The sequence below is a fragment of the Carettochelys insculpta genome, chromosome 11 (assembly GCF_033958435.1).
Source record: "Carettochelys insculpta isolate YL-2023 chromosome 11, ASM3395843v1, whole genome shotgun sequence".
NCBI classification, from domain to species: domain Eukaryota; kingdom Metazoa; phylum Chordata; order Testudines; family Carettochelyidae; genus Carettochelys; species Carettochelys insculpta.
The window spans coordinates 25,212,291-25,230,202 of record NC_134147.1 but is presented as its reverse complement, the minus strand read 5'-3'; the positions used below and the strand labels follow the sequence as shown (position 1 = coordinate 25,230,202).

The 17,912-nt window shown below is 41.0% G+C and overlaps 2 protein-coding genes across 2 annotated transcripts in view; one reads left to right on the top strand and one right to left on the bottom strand.

Moving 5' to 3' along the window:
* Window positions 1–1,464: 1,464 nt before the first annotated feature.
* On the bottom strand, window positions 1,465–10,151 carry PDE12 (phosphodiesterase 12). Its single transcript, XM_075005147.1, has 3 exons — window positions 8,704–10,151; window positions 5,421–5,499; window positions 1,465–4,555 (listed from the first exon to the last, which is right to left on the bottom strand). The coding sequence occupies exons 1-3, from the start codon at window positions 10,042–10,044 to the stop codon at window positions 4,113–4,115; spliced, it is 1,863 nt and encodes a 620-aa protein (XP_074861248.1). The 5' UTR covers window positions 10,045–10,151; the 3' UTR covers window positions 1,465–4,112.
* Window positions 10,152–10,262: 111 nt separating this feature from the next.
* The window catches only part of DNAH12 (dynein axonemal heavy chain 12), a 150,842-nt gene continuing 143,192 nt past the window's right edge, over window positions 10,263–17,912 (top strand). The window contains exons 1-3 of the mRNA XM_075005777.1: window positions 10,263–10,311; window positions 10,660–10,819; window positions 13,157–13,382. The gene's annotated coding sequence lies outside the window, so the exon portion shown is untranslated. The remainder of the gene's footprint in view (window positions 10,312–10,659; window positions 10,820–13,156; window positions 13,383–17,912) is intronic.

Sequence of the window (17,912 nt, the reverse complement as noted above, 5' to 3'; positions counted from 1 at the left end):
GTAACAAACACTGGCAAGGAACAGATGCTGACTGTGGCTAGAAGACTGGTCAGTATGATGCACTTCTGTGGTGCGGTGACACCAGATTGCATACTGCTGGGTTGGCATAGAAAGGTGTCCTATGGGGGAGGTTGGAATAAGGCAGGCCTGCCAAAAAGATTAGAGGTAGCCTGTCTGCCTTCATAAATCTCTATCTTTTGGGTAACAGGAACAGAGGGCAAAATATATTTGTCTTTGTAGCTGGACCCTCCCTCAAGGATATGTGACCTTCCTTTAATGCTCTCATTACCTATGGACTTACTGAACATACTGCCTTTTACTACCACACTGACTGCATCATGTCTCAAGGTAGATCATCCTTCCCAAAGAGACCAATTACATCATGTCAGCCAAACCTGTTGGGACAGCCACAGATATCTGAAAAACAGAAAAGGAATAACTTCATTACTGGCTGCATCTGGCATGAGCTTGCAGAGTAATCTCAAAGAGGTTTTTATACCATTTCTAGGCAACTGCTTTGCCTTTAGATGAGCAAGGCTTGAGTTGCTTCTCAGTCTAGCAGAATAGTCAACCAAAATTTCCTTTCCCTTCTGCTACTGGAGCTATTTAAATATACTTAAGAATTCTGAAATCTAACCTCTGTATATTTTTCAACTGTGCACATTCTACTTCTTTAATCCCTTGAGGCCTTCCAAGTATTTTACAATAATTGGGATATGTTAGTTCAGTGTAGATATAAAAATTGAAGCACAAAAAATGTCTTGTCCCATAGTGCAGTCTTGATGAAGTTGCTCTTTCACAATCAGCCATTTCAATCAGCACTCTTTTCCAAAAGTACACAAGAACTTACTTAAATTTAATTGGGTAACTGGTTAAATGCTAAGTTTAACTGATTAAAGAGGTTGGAGGGGGCAGCTCTGTTAGAGACTGGGGCTGCTCCAGCCTCAGCCATTTAGGATAAAGCTTACTGGTTAACCATCCCTAATTCACAATTGCAATTACTTTTGAGTTTCTCCAGCTGTGATCAATGACTATGGAGGGGTATTTGCCGACACACTGAAGACATGACAGACCATGGGGCATTGACACTACTTTCTAAATTGGGTTAAATGCTTTTTTTTTTTTTTTTCTATGACATCAGTTCTCAGAGATGGTGTGCCCACAAAGGAGGTAATGCAGAAGACAGTTGTACTGGAATGTGGACAAATTTAAAGTAAGAGTCTCCCTTCCCCCCACCCCTGAGGCATCTGTTTGGTATAGCTTGCTTTCAAAAAGCAGAACAGGAAGATAAATGGAGATGCTACAGTTTGTACTTGTAAACTGGCTATATGACTTTGAACCACAGAGATATAGGCAAAACCATTGCAATAGTATAGACAGAAAGAGACTTACTGTAGACAAATAAATAGTTGTAGTCCTCAGAATTCATCACCAGCAGGTGAAATACATCATTTAAAACTCAAGTCCCATCCAAAAACATGTTTAATTAAAATACCTTACATGCACAGTACACTGGATACATAGCTGGTAAGCAGAATGCTGTAAACATACTTCAAGCATGTTTTTACACATGTACATTAGTGTGATTCAAAATTATTTTTACTTAGAGTATCCAGAAGCTTCATAAATATTCTTTCCTCAAGAGCTTACAGTCTAAATATGAAATTCAATAAATGAAAAAGGGAGAGCAGCAGGTAACAAGTTATAGTAACATCACCCAGTAACTCATACCAATTGTGTGCGCACATAGTAGTAGTGTACAGTGAGTGTTAATTTTTCATGGTCAGCAACCCTCTTAGCCCTACCATCCTCTCACCCATAGGTACCTGTGAACTCCAGCTGCTCAGCTAAGGCTTGTCAACCTATTCCCTTCTAAGAATCATCTCATATATTCAATGGAATAATTCCATAAAGTCATTCCTCATATTAGAAAAGGTTCTGAGGGCCAGAAAGTAAAAAGTTACAGGCTGGCTGTTCCAATGGTAGGAGGATGTGTATCTACCCTCAGGGCCAGCACCAGGTATAAGGAGGAAGGCTACATTAGAAAGTTGAGGGGGAGGTAACAGTGCATGTGTTTGACCTTGTGCCCTATGACTTTCCTCTCACAATGCTTGGTTACAGAAGAGAGTTCCTCTCCTGGCGTGCTCTCTCTCCTCCCCAACAAGTGTTGTAACAGCTCCAGCTTCTGTCCCTGCGTAGCAGTAGCTCCCTACCCTGGGAAGAGGCCCAACATGCCCCTGAGGTGCCAAGAAGAATGGCACTACTTGGACCCCCATACTAGTTTGACAGGTATGAACTGTCCTGTAATTAAGGGTTCACCTCATAAGAGGCTTACATATAACATTTTTGAAAACTCCATGCCAGATCAGCATGTACACTACTATGAAAATGCTACCACTGTATTTATTACTATGAGGTACATGGATCGATCCTGTTTGAGGGTCAGATTAGCTCACACAATTTGGTTGTTTCTGGAGCAGAGTTAGGGAAGGCTTTTTTTTTTTTTTTGGATGCCCCAAGTCGAAGCAACCCCATAGTTTTAAGTTTAGCAACTTTCCTCCTTTTAAAACATACAGTTTAACTACAATGTTCTAATGGATTTCTAGTCTTCCTAGTGCTTGGTATATACATTCTTATAGTTGATAGAGGTAAGAATTCTATTTGATTAACTTGTTTTACTGTGAAAGACACTGATAACCGAGGGAAAAGAAATACTCAAAGGAGGACAGTATTAACAGGAGCTGAGTTAAAGTTTCAGATGACAACAAGGAGCATTGGTAAAACTTTTTTTTGAAGAACGACTTCTGTTTCCATGACCAATATTTTAGAGAAAGGAAGGCTTGGATAGTGGGTGTTTGAATAGTAAACTATTTCCAGTAAGTATCAATGTACATCCTTAGAGCTCCCCACTATACTCCCACAAAATCCAGGAAAGACTAGATTTTATATTCCTAAAATGAGAAGTATGAGGAAAAAAAAATAAGTTAAAGCTTTCAGGTCTTCTTTATACATCCAACAGATGAAAAAACAGAGCAAATCCAATTTTTAAAAATCATTGCAAGTCACCTTTAAATATTTCCTCCCAAAGAATTAGATACATATTACTTATGTGGAGTGTTATTTTCTTATATACACACACCCAACACAAAAAGAGAGAGTTCTCCAGAAACAACTATGGCTTCCCTGCAAATCAAAAATTGGCAAGGTGAATTCAAAAGCTCCCTCCAACCCAAACTGACCAAAAACTTCTTGTGTTTTCCAATGATACATACAGGGCACAACAGCAGGAATCAATACTCAAATGTATACAGTTTACATTTTTATTTTTAGTGAACTTGATATTGGTTTACAATAATGAACAACTGGTCTTCAAAATTTGATTTTTTCCACCCATTTTAAAAGGTCAAGAAAAGCCTTTCACTGGCTAAAAATTCATCAGTAAGTGGGTAACTAAAACGTTTTTTAAACCATTTTAATCCTAAATTTAATATGGTATTATGCTTATTGTACAAGTCTACTCAAATGTTGGCATCTGACTAGAAGATATCTTGTCATAAAAAGTAGAAGCATACTGAACACACAGCTTGCTAAAACCAAGAGAAGCATGAGGAATGCTGAATGACTAAGAGAATTTATATTTTTGAATCTTTAACACTCATCCTGTACTGAAAATATTTTGATTCGATTCAGCGTAAGTTTGCTTCCCCTCCTTTATATTTTATTCTGAATTACACAACAGGATGCAGTTCGTGTACTTTTATAGAAATCAGATTCATACATCTGTAACAAAATAATCTCTTAATTAAAAACACCTATAAAAAGGTATAATCTGACTTTTTTTCTTTTTAAAACAGCCCTACCTGTCTTACATATATTTGGATTTCGTATTAATGAAGGAAAAAAAGAGAAAGGAGAAATGTGATCGTGCAAATGTTATGGTTGAACAAAATGCTCAATAAGAAATTGATAATCAAAATGACAGACGTGAACTTTTTTCCCCCAATAATCAGTGTAGCATCCTTCTTAATAAAGACAGAATACAAGTTACGTTTCCCTAAAGTAAACAAGTTCCTTGGTTAAAGGCCCAGTACAAATGCCATGCAAATGACAGTTTATTTCCACTTTAAATCACATATTAATGCTATATGATCAGAGGGATGAGAAACACTTGGCAAGGCCTGATACGTGGTAACTTCTTCATGACTTGGCAATGGAATTACCTGTTCAACCTCTAAAGCATTTCTGTCAATGAAAATGTAGTCCAGGCATCCATGAAACCCACCAACATAATTTGTATAAGCAGGTTCTCCACAAGCACTTCGCAGTTTGAAAGGATGAGTTAAAGACATATTGCATCTTTCTTCTTCTCCATTAGAGACCCAGTCTTCATGATCCTCAGAAATATTGCCATTGTTGATAAAACTATACATTCCAGTTGCAGGTGTACTATTAAAATCCCCACAGAATATGACAGGTATGCTAGGATACAGATCACATGTAACATGCCTAATATGAGACAAAGCTACTGCAACTTGGATGAGACGGATGTTTCCACCTATGAACATAAAAGCATATTAATTATTCTTTTTATTCGGTAATTTCAAGTGAGTTTTATAACCCACCCCAACTGCTATTTTCCAACACTATGCATTTTAAAAAGATTAACAAGACTTCAACTTCAGTGCCGGATTACAGGAACTGTGAACCTTAAAAACAATTTTCCCTCCCAAGTAACAGTGAATCTAGAGAAATTAAACATTGGAGGGGTAGCTGAGTTAGTCTGTATCTTCAAGTCCTATAGCACCTTATATAGACTAACATATTTTGGAGCACAAGCTTTTGTGGGCATCTGATGAAGTGGGTCTTTGCCCACGAAAGCTTATGCTCCAAAATGTGTTAGTCTATAAGGTGCCAGAGGATTCTTGTTTTTAGAGAAATCAAGTAAGTTTTTTGCTAAGAATTCAGCAGGGGACCTTTTTCATGCAGTAAATCCCCTAGACTAATGAGCCACTTTCTTCATCCCACCATTTAAGTGGCTCTTTCTGTCCCAACCCCAAAAAAACAAGTTAATCTCCACTCCTTTTTTGGAGCCAGAAAGGAAGACTTGCTTGCTCCTGATGTCAATACCACAATATGGTTCCATCATTTATAGTGAGGATAGAGGGAGAGACAGACACACTGTCAATCCATCAATATTAGCTAATTAGAGTTTGGAAGTAGAATGTGTAATCCAATAACCTTTGCTTCAGCTATATTCTGAACATTGCCAAGCAAACGAGCAAGACTGGAAATCCTCATTGCCAGAGGAACTGTAAGAAGTAGGGAGAAATTTTTCCATTCAGAAAAGTGTAATACGAAAATTCTAGTTGTGGAGGAAAAATACTACTAAATCTAGCTTATATACACATTAGCAATGTTACCTTTTGGATGCCAGTACAGGTGAGTATTGGCTATACAAAGCTTCCTTGAAGGATCATGTGTAGACTGAAGAACCGAAACCTGAATGAAATAGCACTCTTTAACAAAACAGTGTATCAGAATATGCTTTACAGATCTCAGAGAACCTATGTAGACTTGAGCCTTATTAGCGATGAATCATCTCGCACTATGGTGACCATGCAATTCATGTTTTTATTGGGCTGGCAAGTACTTGTTTAACCATAATAGAATACTAATATTTTTGAATGTTTTCTATATTTTCAAATATACTGATTTAAATTACAGAACAGAATACAATTGTACAGTGCTACTTTTTTATTTTGATTACAAATATTTACCCTGTAAAAAGCAAAGAATCTCTCAATTTCCCCTTACAAGTACTGTAGTGCAACATATCTAAAAGGTGAGCTTACAAATGTAGATGTACGCAAAAATACAAAAACAACAGAATTAAAAACAAAGTAAAACTTTAGATCCTACCACTCAGTCCTACTTCTTGTTGAGACAATTGCTCAAAAACCAAGTTTGTTTACATGTGCGGGCAATAATGCTGTCCACTTCTTATGTCACCAGACAGTGAGAACTGGCATTTATATGACACTGTTGTAGTCAACGTTACAAGGTATATGTGCCAGATGTGCTTAGGATTCATATGTTCCTTCATACGTCAACTGTCATTCCAAGAACATACATCCATGCTTGAAAACAGTCCAATGCAGTGCAAACCAACACATGCTCATTTTCATTATCTGAGACACCATCAGCAGAAGATTGATTTTCTTTTCTGGCAATTCTGGTTCTGTAGTTTTTGCATTAGTGTTGCTCTTTTAAGGCTTCTGAAACAATGTTCCACAACTCCTCCCTCTAAGATTTTGGTAGGCATGGTAGGTGAGACTCAAACCTTGGGCTGAGGCCTGTAGCTATCTTTAGAAAGCTCACATTGGTACCTTCTTTGTGTTTTATCAAATTATAAGGGAAAGTGTTCTTAGAACAAACATGTCATGGTTCGTCATCCAAAACTGCTATAACATGAAATATATGGCAGATAAGGGCAAATATCTAGTAAGTAAAACAAACCAGGGGATATCCAATTCTCCCACAAGGAGTTCAGTCACAAACTTAATGCTCTTTTTTTTTTTTAAATGAGCATCAGCAGCATTGAAGTATGTCCTCTGGAAAGGTGGCTGAAGCATAAAGGGGCAGATGAAAGTTTAGAATCTGGAATGTAAATGCCTTGCAATGCCAACTGAAAAAGTGCCATTCAAAAATGTGTTCTCACTTTCAAGTGACAGTACAAATGAGAAATAGACAGCATTATCCTCTCCAAATGTAAATAAACTTGATTCTCTAAGTGGCTGCGTCTATGCTATGAGATAAAATTGAATTTAAAGGAGTCAGCTCAAGATTAAAAAGTCACTGTCTTCACTGTAAATAGTACTAGCTCAAATTAGTGAGCCCTAATACCAATAACGAAATGTTGATATTACAGGAGGGTTATAGTATCAATTTCAAATTTTGAATGAAGACTAGTGTGAAAGCACCATGTCTTTAATTTGAGTTTATTAGCCTCCAGAAGTGTCCCATATGTATGCCACATACCTATGTGATGATCCTCCATGTATGGCTGCTTCCTTTGCTGCTCTCCATCCAGGTGCACAGGCAGCAGGTCACAGGAAGCCCGAAAATTTCTGATTGAATTAGCATTTGAATTCTGCAGTGCCCAGGCCTGCAAATATAAAGGTCTGAAGGCACGGCTGATAGAACCGGGCCGGTTTGGGGGAGGGCTGAAGGCAGAGCTGCCCATCGTGACGCCAACATCCACAGTAGATACGTGGCACAGGGACCCTGGGTGGGTTTGAGGGAGGTCTGAATTCTGTTTCTGGGTGCTCTGAATTCAGGGACAGTGCTTTACATTCTGGGATTCTAACATAAAACACCCACAGGCAACCAAGGCTAAGGCACTGTGGGATAGGAACCCACAATGCACTGCTCATGCTGTTGAACTTGCATAGGGCAATGGGGACACGAACTCAACAAGGAAAAACAATGGTCGAATTTCAAGGTTTGTGGACACAAATTCATATGCTTAAGAATGAGGTTAAAAAATTAATTTATTAAAAATCAAATTTATCTCATAGTGTAGACATAGCCAGTGATTGCTCTAGCAAGAAGTAGGACCTAGTGGGCTTGTAGGCATTTTTTGTTTTGAGTGCAGTTATGCAACAACAACAAAAATCTACATATGTAAAATGCACTTTCATGACAAAGAGCTTGTACTGCAGAACTTGTATAAGGTGAATGGAGAAATACTCTTGTTTTATCATTTTTACAGTGCAAATATTTATAAAAAAATATTAATTACTGTAGTTTGTATTCTATGCTGTATTTTAAACAGTATATTTGAAAATGCACACAATCCAAAATATTTAATACATTTCATATGCTATTTGATTAACCATCCAATTAAAACTACAGTTAATCTACAGCCGTAATTTCATACAGATTTCTATACATTTTGAAAATTGTCAGATTACAATAAGTAAATAGGTTTTGAAAAGTGCACCCAACAGGAAATAGCCATTGTGTACTTGCCACACATGCCATTATAACATTTCTCTGGGACAAAACATTTCTACAATCAGTACAAGTGTTTTTAAAATAACTCATGAAAAATTCCAGCAAAATTAATATTTTTGCAAAATACTATTTTACCAGCCCTGCCTATCAAGTCTCCTACTTGTGCTATACCTTTTCTTCTGCATGTCACTTGCTTGTGAGAAAAGATTTTGGTGCAGCTTTTCCCAATTAAGAATTCACTTTAGTATGGTTTGAAGACAGAAAGAAATCAAGGAACATACAGCATTTAAAATTGTCAGGATCACATTTTTATCAAACCCACAATTTTTAAGTCAGAAATCAAGAGAATGGAGCTAACACTAGCCCACTCACATACCCATTGGAGTGAATAGCACCTGAATGGCACAGATTGCAACCCTACCATGCCTCAGACATATTTGCTTGTTTCACACTTTAAGCAGTGTGAGATTCTGCGTAATTCTTGATAACGTCCATAACTTGTATAGCCTGTCTATAGTTCCTACCCTATTCACAATCACAGCGCTGCCTCACTGAAATCATTTTACTCCATCGCTGCCTGCTCTGTCCCTTCTCTTTCCTGTCAGGAGTAGTTCTATAGTGACCCTCCTGCTAAACAGCAATAGTTCCTCCCACTCGCCCCCACACCCTGTAAGGAGTGGCTGGTACCTGTAGCACGGAGGATCTCTGCAGCACCTTCTCCTGGGCTACAGGGTAGGGGGCTAGCTTCTCCTGCAGATCCTTGTGCAGCGGGTCGGAGAGCAGGGCCTCACTGAACGTGATGTGATGCTCGCTAAGCAGGCGGAACTTATCTCTACGGTAGAAAGTGGCCAAGCCTTCGTGCTGCTTCTCCTTGATCCTGAAGAGCCCCTCGAGGCCGAAGGCGTCCAGCGCCGGGGCCAAGCTATCGGCGAAGACGGACTTATCCACCTCCTGCAAGCAGATGAGGTCGGCGCTGTAACCTGCCAGCTCCTTCTTGAGCAGGTTCTGCCGGTAGTCCAGCTCCAGCGCGTAGGGCGCGCAGTAAGGATAGAGCACAGTCCGCGAGTACTCCGTCTGAGCATAGATGTCAGCCAGGACGTTGTAGGAGACTGTGCGAATTAACCCCTCCCCAGATACCTTTTTGGTATACAGGTGCCGGGAGTCGAAAGTGCAGGCGCCAGGTCCGGCCTCTACGGGGCCGCTGCTCTCCACTTCCCGCGGGAGTCCGTAGCGCTGCTGGCTGTTGCCCGGGATGCAGCGGAGCTTGAGGCGCATTCCGATATGCGCATTGGTGGGCATGAAGACTCGCTCGCTGTCTGAGGTTTCCACCCAGGCGGCGCCCCCCGGGCAGGGCTCGTCCCCACCGCCCCCCGGCTGCTCCCGGTACCAGCGGAAGAGGCTGTGCTGGGGTGCGCCGAACTCTGTGTGGATCTTGGGGCAGACTGGAAAGCCGGCGAGCAGCGAGCGCGGCAGCTGGAGGTCGGTGATGGACGGCGGGTTCCGCTCTACCTGGTACTTGACTTCGCCGATCTGCAGCACGGCACCGTCTTGCCAGGCCTCGGCATTGGGCACTTCCTCAGCCACGGCCTCTCCGTCCCGCGAAAAGAGGCGCACGTCCAGCGGCGCCGCAGGCACAGGCTCCCCGGCCGGGCCCGCCTCCGCCCGCGCTTTCTTGCTCTTCTTGGCCGCCTTGGCGTGGCCCTTGCCGGCGTTGGTGGCGATGCGGGACAGCGCCCGGCCCAACGGCTCCGTCTGGTCCCTCAGCATGTGCTTAGCTCTCCCGTCACTCAGCACGAACCAGATGCTCAGCTTAGGCTCCGACGGGACACAGCGCACCACAGCCCGCTCCATATGGCCGGGCAGGTCTCCGTAGGCGGGAGCGGTAGCAACCACGACGTCGCCGCCGCCGCCGCCACTACTAGCGAAAGCGGCCGATCTGCAGCGGAGCCTGCTCAGGCCGGCAGCGGCTCGTAACCCGCCCCGCAGAAAGGTCCACATGAACGAACCAGCCAGCCCGGCATCCACCATTCATCTGCAACCGCTGAGTTCCGGCTTCGGGCCACGCGCCCAGCCAGTCTCACATTGGTGACAGCACATTCGCTTGCGAACACCCGGAATCCCGCGCCGGGCACAAGCGACGCTGCGTAAGTGCTGATGGGTACTTCGAAAGTCAAACCGGAAACGACGAAAGGGAAGTCTAACCTCTGGGAAATGCATTTGTGATTGGAGGCCCTGGCGCGCATAGGCCGGAATTGCTGAGTATATGGTTCCTGTCAAAAGATGTCTCCACTGAAGGTAACAGAGAGGTAGCTCTGTTAGTTTGTACTCCAACAAAATAAAGGAACAGAAATGTACCACTTTGAAGACTGAGAAAATGATTTATTCGGTGATGAGCTTTCGTGGGACAGACCCACTTTTTCAGATCAATTTTATTTCCAGTACAGACTGACATATATAAGTACAGAGGACCAAAAAGAAAATATTTTTTTTTCTTTGTGGTCCTCTGTACTTATATATGTCAGTCTGTATTGGAAATGAAATTGATCTGAAGAAGTGGATCTGCCTCACGAAAGCTCGTCACCGAATAAATCATTTTGTTAGTTTTTAAAGTGCTACATTTCTGCTGTTTTGTTTTGTTTCCAGTGAAGGTAGTGGGAAGTGAGACACGTCTAGTGTTGCTAAATTCTGCCGCGCACGTACGGAACAGGAAGTCTGGGGTCCTGAGTGCCCTTTTGTATCTCTCAGAGCCTCTTCTAAGGAATTTCCATGGAGAAGATAGACTGTGTTCTTTTAAACTCACCAGGTAATGATCTATTCTCCTTCCCCGAGATGTCAGGCCCTAAGGGAGCCAGGCTTGTTATCAGTTCTCTCCAGTCCCTCTTTCCAGCTGGGGTAGTTTGTATGAAGTAAGATTAACTAAACATCTCTGATGTTAATTGCAAAATTCTCCACCCCCAGAGGGAGAGTATATTGAACCCCCAACAAGAGATTCATTCTTCCAAATAAATGAGATGGGAAAAGAGGAAGACTTGACTCTTCAGAAACTTCAGATTTTTATAAAAACAATGAGGACTCCTGTAGCTTCTTAAAGACTAACACGTTTATTTGGATGTTATTTTTTGTGGGTAAAATCTACTACACTAGGTACTTCTGATTAAGTGGGTTTTATCTATGAAAGCTTATTCCCAAATAAATCTGTTAATCTTTAAGGTGCCACAGGACTTCTTATTTTTGCAGATACAGGCTAACCTGGCTATCCCTTTGAGACTCTTTATAATGCATTCTTAAATATAACACACAGTACATGTCATAGATGTTTGAGGTTTGGACTTATTTTCTGGTTCAGCATGTTTATTGAAAGAAAGAGAAAGAAAATTAAGGAAAGTTAAAAATAGAACAGTTTAATCATTTTAAGGTGTAGTATATGTAAAGGGAGCCTTTTAATAAAAGTATTAGTCATTAGTAATTAGACCTCAATCCAGCTGCCTGTTTGTGATTATTAATTAATGTCTCCTCACAGGGAGGCAGTTGCAAGGTTAAGACGACCTTGGCTAAATCATTTCACTTATCTGTGCCTCAGTTTCCTTATGTGTAAAATAGAGGAAAATAATCCTGAGTCCCTTGGTAAAAGCACTTTTCATGCTAATGATGAAAAGCTGTATAAAAACTAGATATTACTTATTTATTTATTGTTATCACAGTGGGCCCTTGGTAAGTCTCATCAATTCCTTAGATCAAATGTGCAACCTGTGGTTTTGTTAACTTTACTGAGGAAGACAGCAGTAAGAACAGCTATCAGTTGTTATATAGCAAGCTCACAGTTTTTCTTTTTGGATGAATTTATCCTCACAATGATCAAGTGAGATAGGAAAGTACTGTTATCTGTTTTGTATTGATAGAAAACCGAGGCACAGATCCTTAAAGGTATTAAGGTATCTAATTCCCATTGGTCAGTGGGAGTTAGGTGGTTAAATACCTTTGAGAATCTGGGATAGAGACATTACATATACTTCATCTACACTACACTAGAAAGGGTTTGCCTGTACAATTTACACCAATTTCCTCAGTAAAATATGGATTTTTTGCCAGTTTAACTAAATCTACTCCAGTGCTTTACTGACATAGCTATTTTTGTTAGAGCTTTGATTTTTTTTAATGCTTTAAGTGATACAGTTATGACAGAAACTTAAAGTGTAGAGCAGATTTAAGTGACTTGACCATGGTCATGCAATAAGGCTGTGAAAGAGCAGTAAACTGAACCTAATTTTTCTAAGTCCCAGGTGAACACACTATCCACTGGATCAACCTTCCTCTCTGAATAAAAATAATGATTATTTATTTTATTAGTGCTAGACATAATATATTGCAAAACAAAGCTGGAATAAACCTTTTTAATACCTATGTAAACTGATTCATTAAGTAAAACAATCCCAACCCCAAGCACTTATGTTAGTTTTAGGGAAGCAGTCATGTAGTTAATAGTTGGGTTTGCATGCTTCTATATTTGCAAGATCGGGTCCTAAAATTAAACTGTTTGAAGTCTTTGTCCTGTAAGTGAGACCAGAAGTGTTGTGAAAATCGTTTGCAGACTCCTAATATCTTGAGATCCTGATATTTAGTATTTTAGTTCTCAATTAATAAATTCACACATGCACAATATAGAGAAGAAACATTCTGTTTGTCAGTTTAATCATTAGTATAGCTACACATATCTCTTATACACTCCAGTCTGAATTCCTTGATACTTATTTGTATGGATAGGGCTGAATATCTTGTGAAATCAACTAAATTACATAAAATACCAGCATTCTGTATGTAGGATAGAGGTGTAAGTATATGCCCGAGAGAACCAACAATAATGACGCGAGCAGAGCACAGAAGGCTGTTAAGTTCTCTCTCTGAGGTGAGGCTTTTTTGTTCATAAAAGGGCTTCGCAGGCATTGGATCTACGGAAGTAGGTGCAAACTTGGGGGTGAAAGAAGCCCAGTAATTTGCATGGAGCTGGAATTCTTAGCGTTTAGATTTAGCGACGAAGGTCACCTCTAGAGTTGGTGAAACAGCTTGGACCCTTCCTCTGAGTATGTTTCTCATTGCCTTGCCTCTCCTCTCCTCCCCTCTCCCGTCCCGGACACCGTCCCAGTCCCAAGCTCGACGCGAACTGCTGCCGGCGGAGCGGGACACCGCCCACTCCCTGAGCTCGGGCCTGAGCGGAGGAAACTGCCTTGCCTTTGTCGCCATGGCAACCGTGTTTATCGTGGCAACGAGTACCGCCTCTGGAAGAGTTAGACGCTGTCGCCGCTGCAACCGTCCGGGCCCGCTCCCCTCCCGGACAACGAACCCCACGGGGCTCCAGGCAGCGGAGAGAGGTGAGGAGGGAGAGGGGCCAGGGCCACCCGCTGCTACGCTGCCCACCCCACGGCAGGGGGCGGGGTGGGAAGGTTACTGGCTGTGCTGCCTTCCCCATGGCAGGGGGCTGGGAATGTGACAGGCTTTTATGTTGGGACAACACCAGCGGGGGAATAGGAGAAGTTGGTTTTACAGAAATGGACTTTGCTGAGAACTTTCTGCATTTCCAGTTCTGTTTTTTAACCTGAGTTTTTGCCTGCTGAAGAACTTGCTCCCTTAAAATCTAGCTTTTTTTACGGCTTAATCTTGCAGTACGGTTCTAATCCTGTATTCATGTCGTCAGGGTTGTTTCTTCTTCCCTCCATAGCTTGAGCCTCTGACCTGTCCTCATTATAAAACTTGGACCTTGAGTTACAGTCCAGATTCACCCCATCTTGTGGCTTTGCTTTATCTTTTATTTAGGAACAATAACACAACATACGCCCCAATCTAATCTGTGAGACTCGCTTTCCTGATGGTTTACTTCTATGGCCAGGACTACACTAAAGGGGAAGGTTGAATTAAGCTACGTAACTCCACCTACGTTAATTACACAGCCGGAGTGGACATACCTTAATTTGAATGTCCGAGGTTTCTCTGTTGCTGGAGGTCAACAAGGGGCAAACGCTACCGTTGACTTCTCTTATTTCTCATCAGGAGGGGGAGTACCGGCACCAATGGGGGCACCCGGTGAGTTTGATTTAGCACATCCCTACCAGATGTGCTAAATCGAACTCCAGAAGATTGACCTCAGCAGCATCGATCTTCCTTGTAATGACAATGTGCTCTAAGAATGCCTATCCTCTCTGTAGAGAGTCACTTTCACGTCCTTTATAGCATTGGTTTTCTCAGTCAGGGGCACCCCGGGGGTATGCAGAGGTTTTCCAGGGAGTTGCATTAACTCATCTAGATTACATAAAAACACTAGTGAAGTCAGTACAAACTACATTTTCATACAGTGATTTGTTTGTACAGCTCTATAGGCTATGCACTAAAATGTAAAAACAATATTTTCCAAATCATTTGTTCTAAAATTTTATGGTAAAAATGGGAAGGTAAATTGTTTTTCAAGAATAACATCCAGTGATTATTTTTATTTGTATTTTTATGTCTGATTTGTTAAGCAAGTAGTTTTTAAGGGAGGTGAAATTTGGAGGTACACAAGACAAATCAGACTCCTGGAAGGGATACCGTAGGGTACATCTATGTTATAGTAGGGTCAGCATCAATGCTCAGAGATTGATGCACTAGTGGTCTATTTGGCATGCTAAATCAACTGTAGATTGCTTTGCATTCAAACTCTGTATTCTACCCCGACAAGAAGAGTAAGGTAGGCCAACAGGAGAGTTTCTCCTGTCCGCCTCCCATCGTATAGACACTGCAGTAACTCAACCTAAGGTATATCAACTCCAGCTGTGTAATGTACGTAACTGGAGTTAATGTACCTTATGTTATCTTTCTGCTATAATATAGACATAGGCATAGTTTGTAATAGGAGAGCTACTGATGGAATTAAACAGGCATCTGGCATAATAAATCAAATGCATTTCAGTCAGCTTTATAATGGGGTGGCTAGAGGGAATCAGCAGAGCCTTGCCACTCTTTTTTGCTCTGTTTTAAATTTTGCATGCACATTGTGAATTAAATGTGAAGACTAATAACCCAATTGTAATGGATCCGCAGACTGTAAAATATTTCACCATATATTATTTACCTGTAGCCTAATTTTTATTAAGTGAGTCCAGGAGAAAGAAAGAAAGAGAGAGAGAGAGAGAGTTTTGAATGTTGTATATGTTGTTGTTATTCAATTATATTACATTACACTAGTACCTAATCTGAGTTTGTCACAAATGAGAAGTCAGGGTCCCTGACCTGGAGAATTTACAAAATAAAAAGGGAAAAAATGAAGGAGCAGGGAAAGGTATAACATACAAGCAAAGCTGGCTTGGTGTTGCTGACAGGCAAACAACAAGACAGATGTGCAGAAGTAGAACATCAAAATTTAGGACCCTGATCCTGTTGTTTGCTTATAGGCTGGCATAAATTTCATGTTCTGGGGAAGTGGCACAACCAGTGCCAAGTTTGCTAGTGTCTCCATGTTTTTATTATTTATTTGCTTAAAAATAAAGTGAAAAATAAAATAATATATAAATCTCAATTTGTTTGGCAGATTTTATGTACATCTTGTACATGTTTTTGAGTTTCAGTAAGATATGTTATACATGCTGCCACCTACTGGCTGAATATTAGAATGTAGTGTTTAACATTCTGTTACTCGTCCCCTCTTAAAAGCAAATATACAAAATATTAATATTTTGCAGTTGTTTGTTGTATATCAAGGCAGTCAGGGAACTGGCTGCCACTGCAGACAATCATGAGCCATTGTTCCTCGTATCTATCGCCAACCCCTGGCTGTGCCGCAGCAAGTGCCAGCTCCAGCTGCACAGTAACGGACACTGGCCCTGCACTCTGTGTGACTACCCACAGCAGTGGTCATGTGCCTATAGGGCTCCCCACCCATCCCTTTTGCCCTTCCTCCATCTGTCTCTTTCAGCCATGCATCCCCCCATTGTCCCAGCCATTGCTGTTTTTGTGGTCCCATATCCATCCACAGAACACCACTGTCTCCCCAGCTACATCCCACCATTGCCTCTGATCACATCTGATTTCCCTCACATCCAGGATTTAATTTGTCCATGGGCTTGCTGAGAAAAGTGACATTAACAAATAGGCATGCATCTCTTTTCGCAGCAGATTTACTAGCTAGCTGGTAGGCTGTAAAATTATATTTTTATGTTTGTTAATTATAGAATCATAGAATACTAGAACTGGAAGGGACCTCAACAGGCCCTCTCATCAGAACCAAGCAGTATCTATGTCATTTGTTAAATATTTCTAATGATGGATATTCTACAACCACCCTGTGCAATTTATCCCAATAAGTAAGCACCTTGACAGGACATTTTTCATAATGTCCAGTCTAAACCTTCTCTGCTGCAATTTAAGCCCCTGGCTTCTTGTCCTATTTTCAGAAGCTAAGGAAAGTATTTTTTTCTCCCTCCTCCTTGTAACACCCTTTTAGTTACATGAGAGTTGCTATCATGTCCCCTCTCAGCCTTCTCTTTTCCAAACTAAACAAACCCAGTATCACTTTTTACAGTCTCCCAGGTAGCAACCATGGCTGTGTCTACACAGCCCCAGAGCATAGCGCTGCTGATGACAGTGCTATGCTAATAAAGTTTCTAGAAATTGCAAATGATTTCCCATTTGCATACTCACACAGCTTATTAGCATAGCTGCGCAATATTTCACTCCTGGTGGAGGGGGCTGCCAGCATTAAAGAGGCCATGTGGACGTGCTTCTGCTAGCTAAGCCCCCCTCTGTCTTCAGTCCCTTGGTACACATCATGCTTCTTGTGATCCCAAAAGACTGGTCACTTACCTCAACAATTGATACTCCAGATATTATAGCAAAGACAAAATACAGCCAATTCTTTAGTAAACTAATTGTAGGTTTATGACCTAAGAAAAAAATGAGAGGTAAAAGCAGCTCTAATATATTTACAGGTAAATCACAGTTTGTAACTCCAAATGGTGGCAGTGAGATAATAAACTGCCAGTTTCCTAGAACACTTTTCCAGGGCTACCCAGAATAATTTTGGGGATATATGTCATCTCATTCAGTTTTCCTGCCCTATTAGAATCTTAATAGTCCAGAGATGAAGGATCTGTTCTTGAATTCATATTTAGAGTTCCTTGATATAGAGCACTTGCTAACAGTGTTTTTTTTGACACATGATTTTTTTCTTTGATGATGATGGCTAGTGAGAAATGCATTCAGAGTCTTTTCCCTTAGTCATCATACACAATGATCATTTGTTTTGAAACTACCATTTTTGTGTTAAAGTCCTTCCGTTCTTCATTTGCCTTTCACAAGATTTCTTTGATTGATAATTCATTGACAGCAAAAGTTTGCTGTTAGTTATAACAGGAATAGATAAGCAAGAATGTTAAAGTAATGATCCATTAGTTTTTATGAAGTTTAAACATTTGAAGACACATTATACATTCAACATTTACTTTAATATATCCTAATAACAAATAAGTTGTCCTGAATACACTCTTACATTTAACAGTCCCTTTAAATTCACACTAATGCACAAGTGAACTTGGCTGTGATCCTGATTTGATCAAGTTTACCAATATCACACTGCCTGTTCAGAAGGGACAAAATGTTGATGTCCAGTCAAAAAAAAACCCAGAGATATAGCAGATAGACTGGACACCTGAATGACAGAATGAAAAGTGGGGCCACCAAAAAAGCAAGAGATGAGGCAGATCTGTCAGACAGCTGGACCAAACACTTGACCATGAGGCAGATCTGTCAGACGGCTGACCAAAACACTTGACCATGTTCACCATTTCTAGTTATTTTCTTTTGTATGAACCAAAGGCAGAGTGGAGCCCTAAATATCCTGGTGTATTTTGAAGTGTACACAGTACGGTGTTTTT

Excerpts from the sequence above, each read along its gene's own strand:
- PDE12 (XM_075005147.1), bottom strand. The coding sequence starts at position 10,044 with ATGGTGGATGCCGGGCTGGCTGGTTCGTTCATGTGGACCTTTCTGCGG. Across the intron at positions 5,500-8,703 it reads AGAGATCCTCCGTGCTACAG|GTTTCGGTTCTTCAGTCTAC; the intron begins GTACCAGCCACT and ends TATTTCATTCAG. Across the intron at positions 4,556-5,420 it reads CCTGTACTGGCATCCAAAAG|GTGGAAACATCCGTCTCATC; the intron begins GTAACATTGCTA and ends TTATGTTCATAG.